At 35.5% G+C, this 19,232-nt stretch overlaps 2 protein-coding genes across 3 annotated transcripts; one reads left to right on the top strand and one right to left on the bottom strand.

Moving 5' to 3' along the window:
* Positions 1-5,489: 5,489 nt before the first annotated feature.
* Positions 5,490-7,913, top strand: LOC136977571 (fructose-2,6-bisphosphatase TIGAR B-like). The gene is made up of 6 exons (XM_067273066.1): positions 5,490-5,563; positions 5,642-5,679; positions 6,216-6,334; positions 6,404-6,478; positions 6,614-6,724; positions 7,522-7,913. The coding sequence occupies exons 1-6, from the start codon at positions 5,505-5,507 to the stop codon at positions 7,825-7,827; spliced, it is 708 nt and encodes a 235-aa protein (XP_067129167.1). The 5' UTR covers positions 5,490-5,504; the 3' UTR covers positions 7,828-7,913.
* LOC136977570 (uncharacterized) lies at positions 7,913-19,218 on the bottom strand. Of its 2 annotated transcripts, XM_067273065.1 has the most exons (4): positions 19,090-19,218; positions 16,518-16,638; positions 11,100-11,273; positions 10,914-11,023 (listed from the first exon to the last, which is right to left on the bottom strand). In XM_067273065.1, the coding sequence occupies exons 1-4, from the start codon at positions 19,198-19,200 to the stop codon at positions 11,004-11,006; spliced, it is 426 nt and encodes a 141-aa protein (XP_067129166.1). In that variant the 5' UTR covers positions 19,201-19,218; the 3' UTR covers positions 10,914-11,003. The 2 variants fall into 2 exon arrangements, with proteins under 2 accessions (XP_067129165.1, XP_067129166.1); XM_067273064.1 differs by having other exon boundaries at positions 7,913-11,273.
* Between the last annotated feature and the right edge of the window lie 14 nt (positions 19,219-19,232).

The raw sequence follows: 19,232 nt of genomic DNA, 5'->3' as shown, positions 1-19,232 counted from the left end.
ATAACAATAGATCTGTACCAGGAATATTTGATTTTACTTGTTATTAGTTAATGGAAACATTTCTATAAATCTGGTTAAAAGCAATTTTGGCAACGTTTGATACAAAGAATTTCTTCCGTCATATTTTTAGATGTGCTTTTTATCAATATATTGGCATCGGTTTTTCTATTCGTTAGTGATTTTGAGACATTTCTACTTTAAACTCTCAAACTATATGCTGCATTTGGTCACTTTATAGCAAATTGGACGAAAACAGATCTATTTGTGTGTAATTTCTTGAGTTATTAGACCAATTAATGAAAATTTTGCATCAGAAGTAAAGCAGAAAGATCTGAAACTGCACTTTATAGCCAATATGTAAATAATTAATTATTTATCTCTCATACAATTCCCTACTTCAGTTTCGCAAAGCATTATTGATTTGAAAATGCATACATTTTCATTTTAATTTATTTATTGGAGGAAGTTTGCAGAGTTTTTCAAAGTCCACATTTTTTGTAAATATTCAAGAGCCAAAATTATGAATTAAATAATGATATTAGCGTGCCTTAATGCAATTAATCTGGCATTAAAATATCATTACTTTTATTGTCTAGTGTAGAATTCAAAGTGATTTAATCACTAGAGCATTGTTAAATACTGCATTGTAGGCGACATTTGATTACATTTTTGTTATTTCAGAATTAATTAAGCATTTAATATTGTAGATATCACCTAAATTCGGTCTTTAAGGATCGGCAGTGGGTCTCGCAGTCTTGAATACACAATCTTTATTCGAGACATTAGTTCGATATCTAATTTGTCGAAGTCTTTGAATTGCAAGCATAAAGATGTTCGGATGTTTAACATAAGAATTATTCCAGCTTTAAATGGTACGTAACACGAATATACAAGGTGATTATAAAGTCTTCATCCATTTTTGTGTAAATAGTAACAGTCATTTGTTTGCAAGATGTGTAAAGTATGCTGACCAAAGAAAAAAGAACTGCTGTGTCTTGCACATGTTTAAGTGGATTGACATGCACAGAAGTACCATCAAATCCTCTTGTTCCATAGTCTTCAAGAGATCATGATACATTGCTTAGCAGGTGGCATAATCCTCTTTCTCCTCCTCCAGCTTATCTAACACCTGGACATATTATCTATGCATGCTTTATGAGTTTGTAATGAAGGATCTGCCACACTGTCAGTTGTAGCACAGCACCTACCTGGCTTAGGCTTCTGGTTGATGATGTAGACTCTGTGTTGTTGCATTTCTACAAATTGAATCATTTCATCTGATATGGCAAGTTTCCCAGAATGTTGTGCATCTTATACATTACCTGTTTGCCTGGATTTGGTAACCAACAATGTGATTTTGCTCTGTAAGAGCAGAGTTCCTAAATTTCTGGGTGAAGTTTGTCTGTACTCCTGCATATGTTAATCCAATAAAACATGCACAAACGACAGCAATTCTTTCTTCTTGGATCGGCATGTTTCACACGACCTGCGTACAAAATAATTTTGTTACTGTTTTCAGAAAATGTATTGAAACTTTATAATCACCCTGTAATTTCTTTGATGAACTTCTCGGAACCGAGTGACATCATACTCTCATTTTGTTATTTGTTCCCGTTCTAGTTATTACATTTGTTGCATAGTTTTAGCATATTTATTCCAGAATTTATATAAATCATGGTTAGAACAAGAATGTTCTGATGACAGTCGTTTGAAATACGTTAAAATCTGTAGAATCTGTAGACGCTACTTAATGTTTTTATCCGAAATCATTAAAGAACAATAGTTCATTTTTAAAGATTTTTATGACATCACAGTCATTCTTCAAACGTTTTATTTGATTTTATATAATATTTTATCTTGATACCCGCAATATAAATTGATATCAAACAATTTTAAAACAAAGAAAGGCAATATTTAAATTATGTCCATTTTTTGTTTATGTAAAATGTACAAAATTTGTAAATAAAGAATGTTTACAAATTATTTTTGTGGATGTATTTTGTTATTGAGATTGAATTATTTTATAGTAGATTGAAGAAATTGCAAAGAAATCTATTTTATCAAAAACTTGACGACTTTTGGTGGCTAAGGCATGCCCTTGTCAATCATAAATAGGACATTAGGTGAATCTATCACAGACACAAATTTATCTTAGTGTCTCTATATCGGGAAGAATGATGGCCGACGTGGTAAGGGTGCAGTCTGTTACTATCCACAAAATAAGATAAAATCACCAAATGTTGGTAGTTCATTATGGGTTTGCATGTAACTGATGGGCTGCAGCACAATTTTCCATTTTTCTTCACATGTCTAACACCTAAATAGGGCTAGCATTCCACAAAGCCTTCCTGGAGAGATCTTGGCAGATTGCCCATGTATTGCATTATCATATTACAACATCCCATCGATCCAATACTATCCTGGGGACCTGGGTTCAAATTCAGGTTGCAATTCTCAGAAATTTTTTGTATATCCTTTATCTGTCCATCTCTACTATGGTGTTGGTCATGCATTATGAATAAGGGAAAACTTCCAGGAAATACATGCTAGAAAGAGTTATTCCTTCTTTTATGTTTTACTGTCTGCCCTATAGGCAATAAAAGGACTTTCGGTACTTATTCTGGTTTGACCATGCATACACGGAGTGACCAGAGTTTGAGGGGGACAGGATACAATATAATTGGGACAAACCATTCACAAAATATTTTTGGGGTTTTAGATCTGATTTATGACTGTAATCTTCTTGCCTCAAGAAAGTTAATTTAATAATTATATCGATTAACTAGTTGGTAGAGATTTGAGCCTTATCAAACTGCAATGGAACCAAGTAATCAAAATCATTCTGGGTCCACCAGAGTGGCAAGTCAATGCTTTAACCATCTCTGTTGTCCAGCCATTGGTGAGCATAGCTTTGACAATGCCACACTCTGATAACACATTTTTATAGTTGCTAGGAGAATGCATTGTATCATAAGCCCTATAATCAGTGCCTACCAAAGAGCTTGTTGGAAGGCCTGTAGCCATGGCCTTTAATGGGAAATAGCATTATCATCATTTTGAAAAAATTATTTTGCAAGAAGTGGTACACCTGTAATCATTGTTCTGTTTGTTTTGTGGTGTGGAAGAGTCATAACACAATATCAGACTTATGGGTGCATCATTTTACTGTCTCTTGGAGAGCATAAAAACATTCAGAGATTTGCAGTTTGGTTTGGTTTATTCATATATAGCACATGGGCAATGTGCCAAAGAGAGATGCCTCCTGGAAGACTTTCTAAGGAACTTACCCCTATTTAGGTGTTGCAAATGTGAAGAAAACCCAGGAAACTTCATGGGGCCAGGGTGAGAACACATGACCAACGTTCAACAGTTTTACCAACTCAGTCACTGGCAGACAGCAGTTTTTATAGTGGCCGATTCTGGTGCATGGGGAAACAACTCAAACAGAATCCATAGATGGTAATTTAAGCACTCTGTAGAAACGAGAAATTGACATTTTTAAGTAGTTGTAATTGCATAATTAATTTGCCCTTTTCATCTTTAGAGGTATTTGGCTTTCATAGATGTACAAAAAGTTAAAATCCATGCTGAAACTTGAGATTCTCATACTTTGACAATGAATAAGTTGCCTCTCTTGCTTATCTTGCCAAGTATGCCACATCATCTTCACATTCAAAGTTAGTGGCAAGTGCGTAAGAACACACCATCTCATGGTGATTTGAGTGCCATCTGCATCATCATAAATTGTCTTTTAAGACAGCCAGATGGAAAACATCGCCTTGATAAACAAGTTCTTTGGTAGCCCCATAACCAAAAATTGCTGGGGTTCAGATCTGGTGGTGATGGCAGCAGCAACATTGGAAGTGATTGGCTAATCACTCTGTCGAGAGAAAAATATCAAATATATAGGTTTGTGCGTTTAAGTCAATATGCATTGTGTGGGTGTACAACAGGAGTGTCCATACATTTGGGCACATGCCACGGCACATTCGGGCCCTTTTTGTCTTGGCTGCCCTTTTCTTAATCTACAAGGAGGCCCCAAACAATAGACAATTCGTGACTTCTAGCCCAAATACAAAACTAATGAACAATATATGTCCATTGACCCATTGATCAAAACCCCATTCCTTGGCCAAGTTAGCCCCAAGTGCAACCGACGCCACCTTGTGGAGCGCCGATCTGCCATTGAATTATAGAGTTTGAAGCGTAAGGCACAACCTCTTTCTTATAGCTTGAGCCTCCACTTTTTCATAGTCTGCGGCAGCGCCGGATTAAGCCTCTAGCGGGCCCTAGACAAAATTTAAATTGGAGCCCTATTTAAATAAGTTGCTTCTAAACAAATCTTATATAATGTGACATTAGCGTAGCTAGCATGGGTGACACCCGGTGCAGATATCGTGTGTCACCCCAAGTCACACTGTAGTGTCACCCTTTTTAACTCTTTTATAAAACACTATTGAATTGTAATAACTTCGCACTCGAGCAACTTGAATGCTACATCGAATATGCGATGTCGCGACGTATAAGTTTAAATTTAGAAAATGAATCATAACCATACATCAGTATTACTATGAGAGGCGGCCCTAAGAATATTTCTAGATGGTGCGAGAGATCTCGTGGGAGAGATTACTTCTGACGCACGGATGGCTGTTGACTTTTTTTTTTTTTTTTTTTTTTTTTTTTAGGCAATGGTTAATGAAGCTGGGCCCCTCCAAATTACAGTCCCTAGACATTTACCTATTTGATAATCCGGCCCTGGTCTGCGGGCACTGCTGATGTGCAGCATGTTATATATTGTGGTGGTTGTTAACTTTTCTGCTGCAGTGCCAGAAAGGCGAAATTTATACCAAAAATTTTAGCGAGGTTGAGGCCAAAGTTTTAAACGCGCAAACGTGTACGTCGGACGTTCACCGCCGCTTTCCTGTAAGCCTAGACGTTTGACAATAGCCTGTGGAATATCGAGCATGATTCCACTGACTTTCTGAACAACATTGTCAAACTTCTAGGCTTACAGGAAAGCGGCGGTGAACATCCGACGTACACGTTTTCGCGTTTAAAACTTCGGCCTCAACTTCGCTTTTGTTAGAAAACGTACGTAACATACATTACGGGAATAACGGCGCCAAATTTCGCCCTAACGTCTGAATTTTGAAGCGAAACTTTTTAAATTGTAGGTCGAAACCGCATACACGAAATTCATTTAGTTCTGTATCGAGCTCTCAACACCAAATATTTATGGCGCTCGCCGCGTATAATACGTTTGTTGATTGTAATTTTAAGTTTGTAAGTCCACAAGGCAGATGGCGCTAAAATTGCTTAAACGCCCCCTGCTAACACCGCAACTCCGTAATCATATTTAACTCTATTCACATCGCATTCACTTATTATCCATTATTATTATAACATCGAAAATTTCGTAAAATTATAAAGTCAAACTATAAAAAATATTTACAATTTTCTCCCTTCGACAGTTCTATCACGTGACGCATACGTTTCGTCATCAGATGAAATTGACATGCAGTAGAGGAAAGATGGTGTACTTCTATCTGATCGTGGCCCGACAGTAAGTTCTAAACGTTTCGTTTTCTGCGGATTTTCGAATGAATAACACTATTTTCTTTTACTTTGTTAAACGTTCTAGCGGCGAAACCGATTACAATAAGGATCGTCGAATTCAGGGTAAGGACGTGGCGCCAATCTTCGCTTCCTTAAATAAATACCAACGATTTTACAAATTGTTATTTAATTTAAAATTAATTTGTATTAAAAAAATGACCTTTTCACCTTACGAATTTCGTATTAGATCCAGTTCTATCGGAGCCAGCAGGTGGCGCAACTAGTAGCAAGGTGACTTTTTTGGTGCTCGTTGCGACACTTGCCGATAACCGACAAAACAGCTTTAAATCTGATTATTAACTAACGATCGGGATCGATTTAGGTTTATCGATCGGATCGCAACTAATTCCTTTAATATACTGATTTATATTTCTGTAAGATCTAATTGTGTTTGAAATGGATCCCGCGATTAGCGACACCCTTAAGAACCTGTTAAATGGATCGGGGTAACAAACGCCACCTGGCGAGATATCCTTCTCAAAGTTTTGATAACATCACGTGTTTATCAGCACAATATCGAGATTCGAAGTAAAACAAATAAAGTTCGAATCAAGCTGCGACGCTGGGTTAAACTTATCTTACGTAATTTGTTTCAAAAGGTCGGCTGGACATTCCGCTATCTTCGGAAGGAAGAAGACAGTCCGCACTGCTTGGGCAGAGGTTGCAGGACGAAGCATTCACCCACGTCTACACAAGTAAACTATCTCGTGCCATTCAGGTAGTATTTTTGGTACTAAAATAAATTGCATTAGGAGGAATTCTAAATAAATCCTGTTGTTTTTAATAGACTGCAGAATGTATCCTGGAGAAGAATAAACATTCAAAACCAGAAATCGTGACAGAGGAGATACTTGCGGAAAGGGTAAGCATAGTAACGAAATTCGACGGGAGTTAAATATTTATTGTGGCACGAGACAGTGGAGTTTTCTCTTAATGCGTTGTTGAAATTGTTATGCAACAATTTAGAAATTGTATTAATTGAATTTTTCTTCTTCAGAGTTTTGGAGAGTTGGAAGGTAAACCGTTCAAGCTCATACGCGAAATGGCCAAGCGGCGCAGTCTGACGGAAGAAGAATACAGTCCCGACGGCGGGGAAACCACGTCGCAGGTAAGAGTTTTATCCATGTAATGGCCGACACGCGGTACGAACTTATTGGGCGATCCATCGGTTGAGCGAGTTTGTAACAGTGGATGTTCCAGTTAATCTACAGATAAGCTAAATAAGTTATAGTGTGGGGATCTCGTGTTGGAGGCTCTGGCCTTAAAACACTAGAAAGGTGATCAAAAAAGTGCATTTGACTGGGAAAAGACTGTATACCAAAGTTTGGAACCGACAATAAAATTCTGCACATGCAAATTATGCATTTTCATGCATTGTTAGTAATTTGTCATTAATTCTCTGGAGTGTTGATAACATTTAGGACCAATTATAAAATATAGCCATATAAAAGGCCACTTAATAAGTACAAATAAAAATATACATTACATGAATATAACAGTCTAAAATACAATAATAATTTTCTAGAAAATATGGGGAAAAGGCAGAATGAGAGTCCTAAAACAAGACTGTAAATAAAGATCAAGGTACCGAAACTATTCAAAAATAGTAAATTGCAGCAAAACTTCACGTGCTTGAGCAGTGCAGCTGTTTAACGAAGCCGCTGGATTTACCAGTCGTTCAAAGTCTGAACGGCCACAAAAAAAATAACCACAATGCCGTCGAATGTCAAAAAAAATATATATATAATTGGAATCTTGCATTGAAAGACCTACAAATAAAAATGGCCTAATGTGACAGTGCACTGACTAATGGCAGGTGTATTAGACATAGATTAAACAAATTCCAATTATTATTGTTTTTTTACTCTGTCCTGTGGGCACTAAGAGGGCCTCTTTCACTTGCAGGTGCGACAGAGGGCTGCGTCCTTCTTTGAGGATCTCTGCAAAAGGTTAGAAATGGAAGAGTCTCGCACGGAAGCAGAAGCGCCTGTCGTCCTGTTGGTGGGCCATGGTGGATTCATAAACGAATTTGCTCGCCATCTCCTCCAGGATCTAAATTGTGTAATTCCGGAAGGAAATGAGAGAAAATCCCTGTTGAAATTTAGCCCCAATGCCAGCGTTTCTAAATTTGTAGTCTCCGGAAAGGGCTCTCGTCGTCCGCATGTTTCCTGTATTTACTTTTACGACCAGCGGCATCTAGGTGACAATTGATTTCATTTTCATAATACAACAACTTAATTGCAGCAGTTGGCAGAAACGTGAAATTGTATAGTGTAAATAAACAATTACAAACAGCTTCCTTGTGCTAAAGCATTTTATTTATAATATATAATTTTTTTTTTTTAATGCATTGTCCGTCTCATACAACTCAATATCTTTGATCAATATTTTATAATGGAGAAAATAAACATTTAACAAAGAACAACGAGGTCAAATTCTCCCGTGGCGTCTTTAATTTCAACAAATTTTCTGATATAGTACTCGTATATCACAGTGCTAAACAAAGATTTTCATAATGTATATCACATTAGAACATAAACTAGTCGACCCTCAAAGATCTGGAATTAGGCACGGATTTCAACGCCCATAACACATCACCAACTATAAAGTGGTACGGTACAGTTCTCTCTCTCTGCCAAGTGCCAGTTGTGCCAGTTATACCGTAAGGGTTTTGACATTTCTGATCAAAAGCTGGTAAAAAATCAATGGTAATTTTTGCAATTAAAAGGTTCAAGTTGACCAATACACTACACTAAAACACAATAAACTTAACTGAAATCGGGTGTTACACTAAAATATTGAAACTTTCTCGTGCTGCCTCCAGATTTTCGAGGTGCGCTTTCTCGTAATATTTTTAATTTTTTAGACATTCAAAAATAGTGTTTTTTTTGTTTTTTTTTTATTTACATATACACAATGTCATTTAATTTTAGTTATATTTTTGATAATATACTGATTTACTGTTTAGTTTTTTTTTTACAATTAAAAATATACAAATGTATATATATATATATATAATTTATATAGACAAAAATATATGATTCTTGTTTCAGGGTAGTAAATTATGATAAATGTTCTAGAGTGTCTGCAGGCAACTTCCGTCGGCATGCAAGGAATTTAATAAATGGCGCGTTTAATGCAGAGACTATTGCTCATGCCGTGCCCGACGCGGAAACTAACCAGTAGCAAAAGGCATCATCGCTTGTTTTTGTACTAATTGTCCGAACATCTTCGTCTTGTCAAACGAAACGAGTATTCTCTCTTCCATCATGTAATCTAGGTTCGAAGTTTGAGTTTGAATGCCAGCCCGCTGCAAAGATGGCATGTAGTAATGCACTGCAATCCTTGTGAGTCAGCCAAAAATATTTTTAATTTGCATATTTTTGTTCGTAAAATAACAAAGTGAATTAAACCTGCAACCATCAGAAACCATCGTTTCTTTAGGCCAGTGGTTCTCAATCTTTTTGAAGTCGGGGAACACTAAACTTTGACATTTTTTTCTACGGAACACAACACATCAGCTTTAAAGCAGGGTGGCAAACCTTTTTGAATTCAAGCGCACTTGGTCTAGTAGGTGACGACATTGGCATTTGCTGATTACACTTCCATAATGGAACACCCATGTTCTGCAGACCATGGATTGAGAACCACGGCTTTAGGCTAACAAAACAAAAGAGAAGATGCGCCATTGAATTTTCTATTGTGATCTGCAAGCAACACCCTGTGGCCTTTGAGCCGCAAATGACCAACAAAGATATTGGAGAAGGATCCAAAATTTACATATGTCATCATAATTTAAATCTCTAGTAATTTTAAATAGTAGAAAGAAATAATATCAAAATTCGGAAAAATTATATTAAAGTTTGAACTTTGAGAATCTGTCCTACAAAAATATCAAATATCGTTACTTTGTGCCCTCTAAACAATATACAGTAAAACATGCTAATGTGACCACCTGTATAAGGTGATCTCATTAGCAGGTGTCACTATCATTGTACCATTCAATATTCTGAAAAGTCTATAACAACAACTAAACAAAACTAAGTATCAATCCCATAAAGAATAGCTTCAGTATTGTTTCATAGAAAATAATCAGGTTTCTGGAAAGAGATTCAACAAAAAAGTAAAGACGTGGATGGAAAGATTGGTTTTACTGTACATCGCAGCACTTTGGGCAAGAATTTCAACAGATAATAAGTATATCATTCGACAGAAACCCTTAAAATCTCTTCTTGGCCCAAGTGACAAATGACTAGATAATTGACATGAGAGATCAAAGAAACACTCTTCTACTTGCCTAAATCGAGCACTTTAAAAGCAGAAATTGGAATGTTATCTAACACACACAATTTTTACCTAATACCACACACACTTATATTTAAAAAAATTGTTTTTCCTTGTAAAATCGCTAAATGGATTAAAATTGAAGTATTAAATGTATAGTCAGAAATCTCTGGTTAATGAAGAAAGAGGTAACGATTGTAAATAAATCTTTAAAAATTATTCATAGAGAGGATGGCACCAGTGTGCCATTCACCTTCGAGATTCTGATTCAAGATGATTTGCAACGTGGCATATTGCCAGTACCCGGTTGTCCTCTCAATTATACATTTCACCAATATATAAATAAAAATTCAAAAACAATAAAACATATATATATACATATACATACACACATTAAACTACAAATGCTTCCACAAGCTAAAAACCCGCTTACTGTGAAAGTTGAGCAAATTATATATCGAAATTATACTTTGTAAACGTAAACAATGTATAAATGCTAATTGTACATCGATGATGAGATCTGCAACATAATAATAATTTAACCGTGGCGTAACGCGTAATATGTTATTGTAAAAGGTGGAAATCTTCCGCTTTGGTAGGTCGGTGCACTTTCTTAATATATCGTTTTGCTAGGTCAAGATGATATTTGGCCTTTGGCCTTTCGTGGTGTTCGCAAGTATGTAAAATAACACCGGTGGAATTACATCCTCCAATTTACGCGAAAGGTAAAGCAAACGTCATTATGTATACTCATAAAATGCACACGTATATCACTGTTCGAAAGCAAATGAAATTATCACAGCTCTGGCGTAATTTGCGGAAAAACGTAGTTTGCACACGTTACATTCCGCTGGTATGCGACGAGGCAGAAAATCTCCCGTGCAGCAGACTCTCTCCGGACGTTTCCAGGGCATTTACTGGATTGCTAATTCCATGTATCAGGGGAATGTTCTGCAGCGGAGGTTTCATATCTATGGGACTGCCCGGCTGACTTCCGGTGTCAATGATCTCACGCTGCTTTTTGTGTTTTTCCGACTTTTCCATGGCGGAGTTATTCGCATTGACATTCATCATCTGGTTGACGTCATTGTGGTTCAACAGACTCAATGTTCGTTTGGGTTTTCTATCGAAGTTACAAAAGAACTTAGAAGACAAGGCGAACGGTCTCTGCTTGTATCTAGAATGTCTGTATTCGCTACCTGCATTTCGGTCTTCGGTCACTGGCACGGATGTCGTCGAACTTCTGCGCATGTCGAAGTTTTCTGAGGAATTCCTACTACTCTGCTTGGTACTGCATATGGAATACAGAGAGACGTGCCGAATGGAACCATCGCTGTCTGTGTTCTTCGACTGGTCGCAGAAATCACCAGTTCCTGCAAACACAAATGTAAAATTGTCAGAAAATTAATAAAAACACGAAACTTTGCAGTGGAATTTGTTCAAAATTAGCTTACATTACATTTACAGACAGTGCCAATAGGCTGACATTGCTTCTCCTCAATAAAACAATAACTACAAAAAACACACATTATAGTGTATTTTTTAAGTATCAAATAATCAATTTAAATATATATATATATACATGCAATTCTGTTTTTACATGAACTTCTTCTGCACGATTTTGATTTAACACGAATTAGAGAAAAAATTTAATTCTCTTTTTACACAACTTATTTTGATTTAACGTGATCGACCCAAATTCTAAGAAGAAAACTGCTTTACTTTTATTTTTATAACTGCGACATTGGAGATGAGGAATGTAATGCAATTTCCATTTGTGAGAATTCACCGAATTTTATAACCTCAATATGAAATTTTGTTTGCATTTTGAGTTTGGTGTTCACAGTGAAAAGTACCTTTTTGATGTTTATATTGTTATTTTATATACTGTACAGTACGGTATTTAATTTAAATAGCTAGGGTCTCCATATCGTGATGAGTGCCGACAGAAACTGGATTTTCGCTTTTATATGGTAGATATTTTTTTCGGTAGCCCTTACATAATGTCACATAATTCACCTATAAGAAAAGCGATCTTTTTGGCTATTAAAATTCAAATTTTAGATCACCTTGTAAACTGGACAAGGTGCAACGTAGAAAAGCATTTTGGTCTACATGAAGCTACCGTAAGAACTATCAATAAAAATGAAGCTGCTATTAGAAAGTCAGTATGTTCTGGAACAAAGTTAAGTGCTAAATCATCATCATCATACACAAGAGATATTGTCATGATAAATTGCAAAAAAAAAAAAAAAAAAAAAAAAAAAAGAGTACCAGTAGACAGAAATGTCATCAAGCAAACAGCATTAAGAATGTATAGACAGATTAAAGAAATGGAACCAGGCACTTCATCTGAGTTAAACAAAAAGTATGAATTTTCTGCAAGTACAGGTTGTATAACAGGTTTTCTCAAGAGACATACTTATCACGATATAAAAATTAAAGGTGAAACTGCATCTGCAGATTAATCAGCTGCTAAAGAATTTCTGTAAAAACTTGCTAAAATAATTGAAGTTGGAGGCTACACCTTGATCAAGTTTGGAATGCAGATGAAAGTGGTCTTTTTTGGAAAAGAATGCTGAACAGAACTTACATAGCAAAAGTGCAGAAAAGGACTGGTGGGTTTAAGGTAGCTAAGGATTGTGTGACCTTGTTATTCTGCTCCTTGCTTCAGGAGATCGAATGTTAAAACCACTGCTTGTAAATCGAGCCCTAAAACCACATTCAATAAAAGATGTAATTTGAATAAATTGCCAGTTCACTGGATAACAAACAAAAAAGCTTGGGTTATCACAGATATCTTTACTGAATGGTTTAATAAATGTTTTGTCCCAGAAGTTAGATGCTATACGAATGTCAAGGGTCACGAATTTAAAGTTCTTTTGATTATAGACAATGCACCCGGCCATCTGGTCTTAGAATATCCAAACGTGCAATTTTGTTTTCTGCCACCTAATACTACATCCTTGATACAACTGTTAGATCAAGGTATAATTGCGACATTTAAAACCTACTACATAAAGCAAACACTTCAATATGTTTTGGACAAACTGAACAATGAAACACTAACAGTCATTGATGTGTGGACGAAATTTTCAATTATGGATTGTATCAATCAAACTGAATTAGCACTAGCTGAATTAAGACCATCAACTTTGAATGCATGTTGGAAAGCTGTTTGGCCAGAATGTATTAAAAACAAAGATCCTGTCCTCCCTAATATGACCAAATTTTCCATCATCATAACATTGGAACATACAATTGGCGGAGAAGGATTCGATGATCTATCGTTTGAAGATATTGATGAATTATTAGTTGATAAAGCCCTAGCGAAAATGAAATAACAGAGGTTGTCCTTGAGACTTCTGATCCCAAAGAACATAGTGATAAAGACAAAGAAGATCCTGTTCTAAATGCAGATTTAATTAAAGAAGGTCTTGAACTGGCCAGTAAATTGGGTAATCATTTTGTTAAACATGATCCTAATGAGGAATGAGCTGGCAAGTTTCAATGTGATCTGAAGTCATTAATGTCCTCTTACAGAGAATTATACAATGGCCTAGCCAAAACACAAACACAATGATTAATTACTGAATTCATTCTTAAATCCACTGAAACTTTGGCACCACAGGGGGCTGGTCCTAATTTTGTTCAACAGATTATAGAAAGAATTTCACCAATGGAGCATGAAGACAATAACCGAGACATTTCTAGTGATAGCAGTAGTATTGCAGTCTTATGCAAACATATGCATTTGTCAGAAAGTGACAACAAACAAAATCTTCTTGTGTGTAACTCATATTATTTTGCCTAATTTTTGTGTTCACAAATTAGTGACATGCTTTTTTCCTTTTCAAATGATAATTTACTTTGCATGATACATGTGCAATCTTTATGAAATAAAATGTTTAAGATCCTAACATGAAAATTCATGGTTTATTGTATTATTTTTGCTGATTTCTTAGGACTGGAACCAATCTTCTATTTTTCCATAGATGCAATATATTTTTTTACACGTATTCTTCAGGAATGTATCTATCATGTAAAAACAGAATTAAGTGTATATATTTAAATTGATTATTGAAAAAAAAAAATATATATATATATATATTATTTTTTTTATCTTGTTTAATAAAGGTTTAGAAATTCCATAAAGTTTTGCACATAATCTAATGAACGAATACTGTACGTCTTCCTCTTTTTCTGGAATTTTCGGGCATCAAAGATTACCGTTGACACAAGATTAATCAAGACTGTTGTAATCTATTTGCAATATCCACTGCTGTTTTTCTACTTTGAATGTATGGTATTCATTGGTGCTTTTTGGAGTGCTTCTAAAAACAATCTTCCTTTAGTCAAACCTTTTGAGTATAGTTAACTTTTGCATGCACTGTGTACACATTATGGGGAGATGCACCGTTTGTATTTGATAAAATAATTATTTTAATAATAATTTCTGATAAATATCGGAAGTGCACATTATTTCTTCAAGTACAGTACAGTGGCGTAGCGAACATAACTGGGGCCCAGGGCACGACACTTTATTGGCACCCCCTCCCCCTCCAGAAACACACATAGTTTGTCTTGGAGATCATTTGGGTGCCCCTGTGCGAGTGGCATCTAGTGCATGATACAGCCCCTTGCCCCCTCACTACGCCATTTGTACAGTACGATACCTGCCATATTTTTTATTTCTTAGATAAAAGATATACTATTTCAAAATAAAAAACATGCCCACTCAGAACTAGAAGCCAAATGTGTCTAGCAAGTGAAAATACAAAATTTCTGCAAATATAAAACCAATTAGAACACATTAATGCAGGGAGGGGTCGTGCAATTATTGCTATAAAGGAAGTCAAGATGTATAGTGTGTGCAATATAATTCGAATTTCTACAATGAAACTGCCTAAAAAGGTTAAAGTAGCTAATTGCCAAAAGATTGGCAATTAGCATTCATCTTTTGTTAGATGTAATAATTAGAATATGAGGGCTGTTCGGAAAGTTTGCAGCCTTGTGTATATGTGGCGCTGCAATCAATTTAATTTTTGGCGGAAATAATTCAGCCATCTTTGCTAAAGATATGATGCCAATTTCCGCTTGATTTGTCGTAAAGTTTTGCCACGACAGCTTAGCAGATAGTCAGTGTGCAAGTGCTTTGTCAAAAATGGAGAAGACGGAGACTCGTCCGGTCATAAAATACCTGACGAAAAAAGGGTTGACCCCATCTCAAATGAAAGCTGACATGGATGAAGTTTTGGGAGAGTCTGCTCCTTCGTACACCACTGTGAAAAAATGGACAGCCCTTTTTAAATCTGGCAGAGAGAGTGTGGAAGATGACCCTCGCAGCGGACAGCCGTCAACTGCTGTCACTGAAGAAAATATTGACAAAGTTCACGATTTGGTGTTAGCAGATCGCTGTTTGAAAACGCGTGAGATAGCTGAGACAACAGGCATCTCTGTCGACTAAATGCACCACATCTTAACCGAAAATTTGGGTATGACGAAGGTCTCAGCAAGGTGGGTGCCACATCTGCTAACCGCCGAGCAAAAACGTGTTCGCACTTTGATGTCAAAGGAGTGTTTGGACTTCTATCAGAAAAACCCACAGGATTTCTTTCGTCGGTTTGTGACTACTGACGAAACGTGGAGCCACTACTACTCTCCTGAAACAAAAGAACAGTCGAAGCAATGGAAACATCACAGTTCACCACCACCAAAGAAGGCAAAGACAGTTCCATCAGCGGGGAAAGTGATGGTCTCGGTTTTTTGGGATGCTAAAGGAATCATCTTTATTGACTACCTAGAAAGAGAAAAGACCATCGATGCTGTCTATTACTGTGAACTTTTGGAAAAACTGAAGAAAGAAATTGAAGAAAAGAGGCCACACTTGAAGAAAAAGGTTCTGTTTCATCACGATAATACACCTGCACATTCTGCCAGAATCACCAAACAAAAGATAAATGAACTTCGCTTCCAATTAGTTCCACATCCACCATACTCACCTGATTTGGCCCTCAGTGACTTCCACCTTTTTGCAAACCTAAAAAAATTCTTGGCTGGAAAGAGATTCCACTCACATGATGAAGTCATCTCTGAAGTGAACGAGTATTTTGCACACCTTGACAAATCGACCTATTGTGATGGCATAAAAAAGCTAGAACATCGCTGGAATAAGTGCATTGCTTACAAAGGAGACTATATTGAAAAATAAAAAAAAGTTTTAACATTATTTTGTTTGTTGTCCTATTTGAGGCCGCAAACTTTCCGAATAGCCCTCGTATATTTAGATTAAGCAATTTAGAAGTTTTTAGAAGAAAAGATAGACCCAGATGGGGTTTAAACCTTTGTCTTTTACGTCTTTTCTTCCAAAAACTTTGATTTAGTTTTATCTAAATTTATTCTAATTATTAAATCTAACATGAGATGATGCCTGACAAAAATTAATTCAACCGAAAGGCAGGCGCCTTTCGGTTGAATTACTTTTTGTCATTAATCACCTACATATTATAGCCCTGAAATCATTCTACAGTCAACTTTTAATTGTGATTGATATTATATTCAACACGTGGAGCAAAGATTCCAGAAAATTTTAAAATATTCAATAAAATTTCAATTACCAAGTTTATTTTCTTTTGATTTCTTGTCGTCGTCGTTGTCTTCCTTATTCTGTGCCACAGCCGTCTGAATGCTGGTGGCCGACTGCTGACTGTCATCATTTGGCGTCGACGTCATATTGCTCTACAAATACAATAAAAGAATTTATTTTCATTTATTTTATAACTACAAAATATGACTGACGACACCCAAATTCTTCTGTATTTAGTTTTTGGCCATATAATCGAAATATCAATATTTCAAATTCTATGAAAGTTAATTGTTCAAATCTATAAAATATTGCTATAATCATTCAATCTTGATAATACAAAAAAACCAATGGTATTCTATGGAAATTCAGCCCAAACCATAACTGTAATGTTAGAAAATAATTGTCAAATTTTCAAAAAGAAAGACTTCAAAGTCCTTTTTGGAGAAACTGGAAAATTTTATGATAATCAAAATCAAAAGCTTATGTTTGGGTTTGCTTGTAGAGCAAAAAGAATGTTATAGATGAAGTACACTAGAATCTCTATAGTCCGTCATTCTGCGTCCACTAATCTGACACTTTGCAGCAGGGGAGCACATGTGAAATTTTTGTGTTACCACTTGATGTATGCCACAGAGAGAGAGAATGACACATAAGTATACTGTAAGACACTAGTTGTTGCGGATGCAAAATGGTCACAATCATGATTAATAGGGTAGACGAATTGAGTACTTCTTTTACTGTACATACAAAATTCTGCAATCTGATACCTGCCGGTCTGATAGATGTCGGATTACAGAGATTCTATCATATTAGTATGAGAAAAGCTAAAATATGCTGTTTATAAACAATAGGAAATATGTGCACAGTATTTATTGCAAGCGTTGAATAACAACACAGGTTATAACTAATATAAAATCATTGATAATAAAATTTTTTGAAAAATATTTTTAAGAGTCAATTTATTTAATTGATACTGATATTATTTATACCTATCTACATAAAGATAAGTAATGTTCAAACAGCAGAGATTTACTCTAACAACAGTTTTTCAGGAACTGGTTAACTTATAGTGCCAAGTTCAATGCCATAAATTTAGTTTATATTCTGGAAATGCAGTTTGAAGTATATAACACCATATAGATGACAGACAGAAATTGTGGACATTTAATAGCAGTCAAAAACACAGGATTCTACCATAATATATACTGACTGTGTATTACCCTGCTTATTCATCAATTTCTGTATCGGTTTGGTATAATTATTAACTTTGAGCCATGACTAATCCAGTTGGATGGACTAAACTACATTTTGTAGTTATCAGAAAGCTTGTGAGTTGGAAAGTAGAGAAATCGTCACAACCCTGTAGATTAAAACTGTTGTTATAATAAAAAATGAATGTAAAAAATAAAGCTTAATATACTGTTGTTTGTAGAGATGTAAGTGTATGATTGACTGTTAAGTTTTCTGCTATTTCATTATAAGAGGAAATGTCTCAAGCAGAATTACATTCAAATGCCAGTAGTTCACTCTATAGAATTGCTCTGATTAAAACAAATCTGAACTTTTCACTTAACTGTTTCTGCCCCATAGGCACTAAGAGGGCCTTTTAATCATACCCATTGTGGGTTTGACCAGATCTGTGACAGGGAAGACTAGGTGGCAGGGTGTGGGTTCCACATCAGGTCCCACCTAGCCACTTAACCCTGCCACTTAGAATGTAGGACCCAAAAGATTCCTGAAATTTTTCAACTGCCTAGATTTGATCACAAGTCTCTGGAGCGCCAAGCTGGCACCTTGTGTAACTTGACCACCCGGCCATAAAAAAATGTTAAGATGAGTGGAATTATGCATAAAAAAAAAGGAAATACAGTAGAGAGTCGTTTATCCAAACCCCGGTTATCCGAACGCTTTCCAGTCGAACTGTGTCGTGCTGAATCAAACTTTTTTGATAATAGATTTACTTCTAAAGTATAATTTTTATGTTTTTATATTTTTCAATATATTTATTTTGTTTGTACAAAATAAAAAAATAATTTTTAACGATACAATAGCCTCAATTATTATTATAAAAATTTTCATTAGGCTTAAAATCGACGAAAATTCAACACGAAGCAACACGCAACGGAGAAAAATTTCAACGTCAGATAGGTTAAAATATTTTTTTGTACATAATCGGTTATCCGAACAACCCCAGTCCCCAATTGATTCGGATAAACTACTCTCTACTGTAGATGATATTCAACCGAGGGGCTAAAAGCTAACTTTGTATTCAGATTAGAACAAAATTAAATGTTTATCTCACCAATTTTGTCTTGGATAATATTACTTATTAGTTAAAATATTAATTTTTCAGAATTATATAACTTAATAAACCCAATAATTGTTGTTATAATCTTCCATCCCTAAAACAATAATCCTTACACAACTTAAGAGTCTGTGCAGAAAATACAAAGTTTGTTCTGTTGATGAATAAATTATATTAATATTAGTTTTGCAAAAAACCACATTAATATCAAAAATACAGTCTTTCTTGAAACAGAGATAGTAAGAAAAGATTAATAAAACTTTGTCTAAATGTATAAAAATTATAGGGAATTACTTACAGTGTGATCTTTGGGATTTAAAATGGTTGAAGACAATTTATCTTCTTTTGATTTTGGTCGCAGGAGCTGTTTCAGACTGCTTATTTTCTGCAATTTATTATCATTCTGCATCTTTTCTTCTTCTGTCACGGATAACGTCTGTT

The sequence above is a fragment of the Centruroides vittatus genome, unplaced genomic scaffold (genome assembly GCF_030686945.1).
Source record: "Centruroides vittatus isolate TY-2023 unplaced genomic scaffold, ASM3068694v2 contig_461, whole genome shotgun sequence".
Taxonomy (NCBI): Eukaryota; Metazoa; Arthropoda; class Arachnida; order Scorpiones; family Buthidae; genus Centruroides; species Centruroides vittatus.
This window is presented reverse-complemented; position numbering and strand designations above follow the sequence as displayed.

Excerpts from the sequence above, each read along its gene's own strand:
- LOC136977570 (XM_067273064.1), bottom strand. The coding sequence starts at position 19,200 with ATGCAGAATGATAATAAATTGCAGAAAATAAGCAGTCTGAAACAGCTC. Across the intron at positions 16,639-19,089 it reads TAAATCCCAAAGATCACACT|AGCAATATGACGTCGACGCC; the intron begins GTAAGTAATTCC and ends TTGTATTTGTAG. Across the intron at positions 11,274-16,517 it reads ATCAAAAGAAAATAAACTTG|GAACTGGTGATTTCTGCGAC; the intron begins GTAATTGAAATT and ends TTGTGTTTGCAG.
- LOC136977571 (XM_067273066.1), top strand. The coding sequence starts at position 5,505 with ATGAAATTGACATGCAGTAGAGGAAAGATGGTGTACTTCTATCTGATC. Across the intron at positions 5,564-5,641 it reads TATCTGATCGTGGCCCGACA|CGGCGAAACCGATTACAATA; the intron begins GTAAGTTCTAAA and ends TAAACGTTCTAG. Across the intron at positions 6,479-6,613 it reads AGGAGATACTTGCGGAAAGG|AGTTTTGGAGAGTTGGAAGG; the intron begins GTAAGCATAGTA and ends TTTCTTCTTCAG.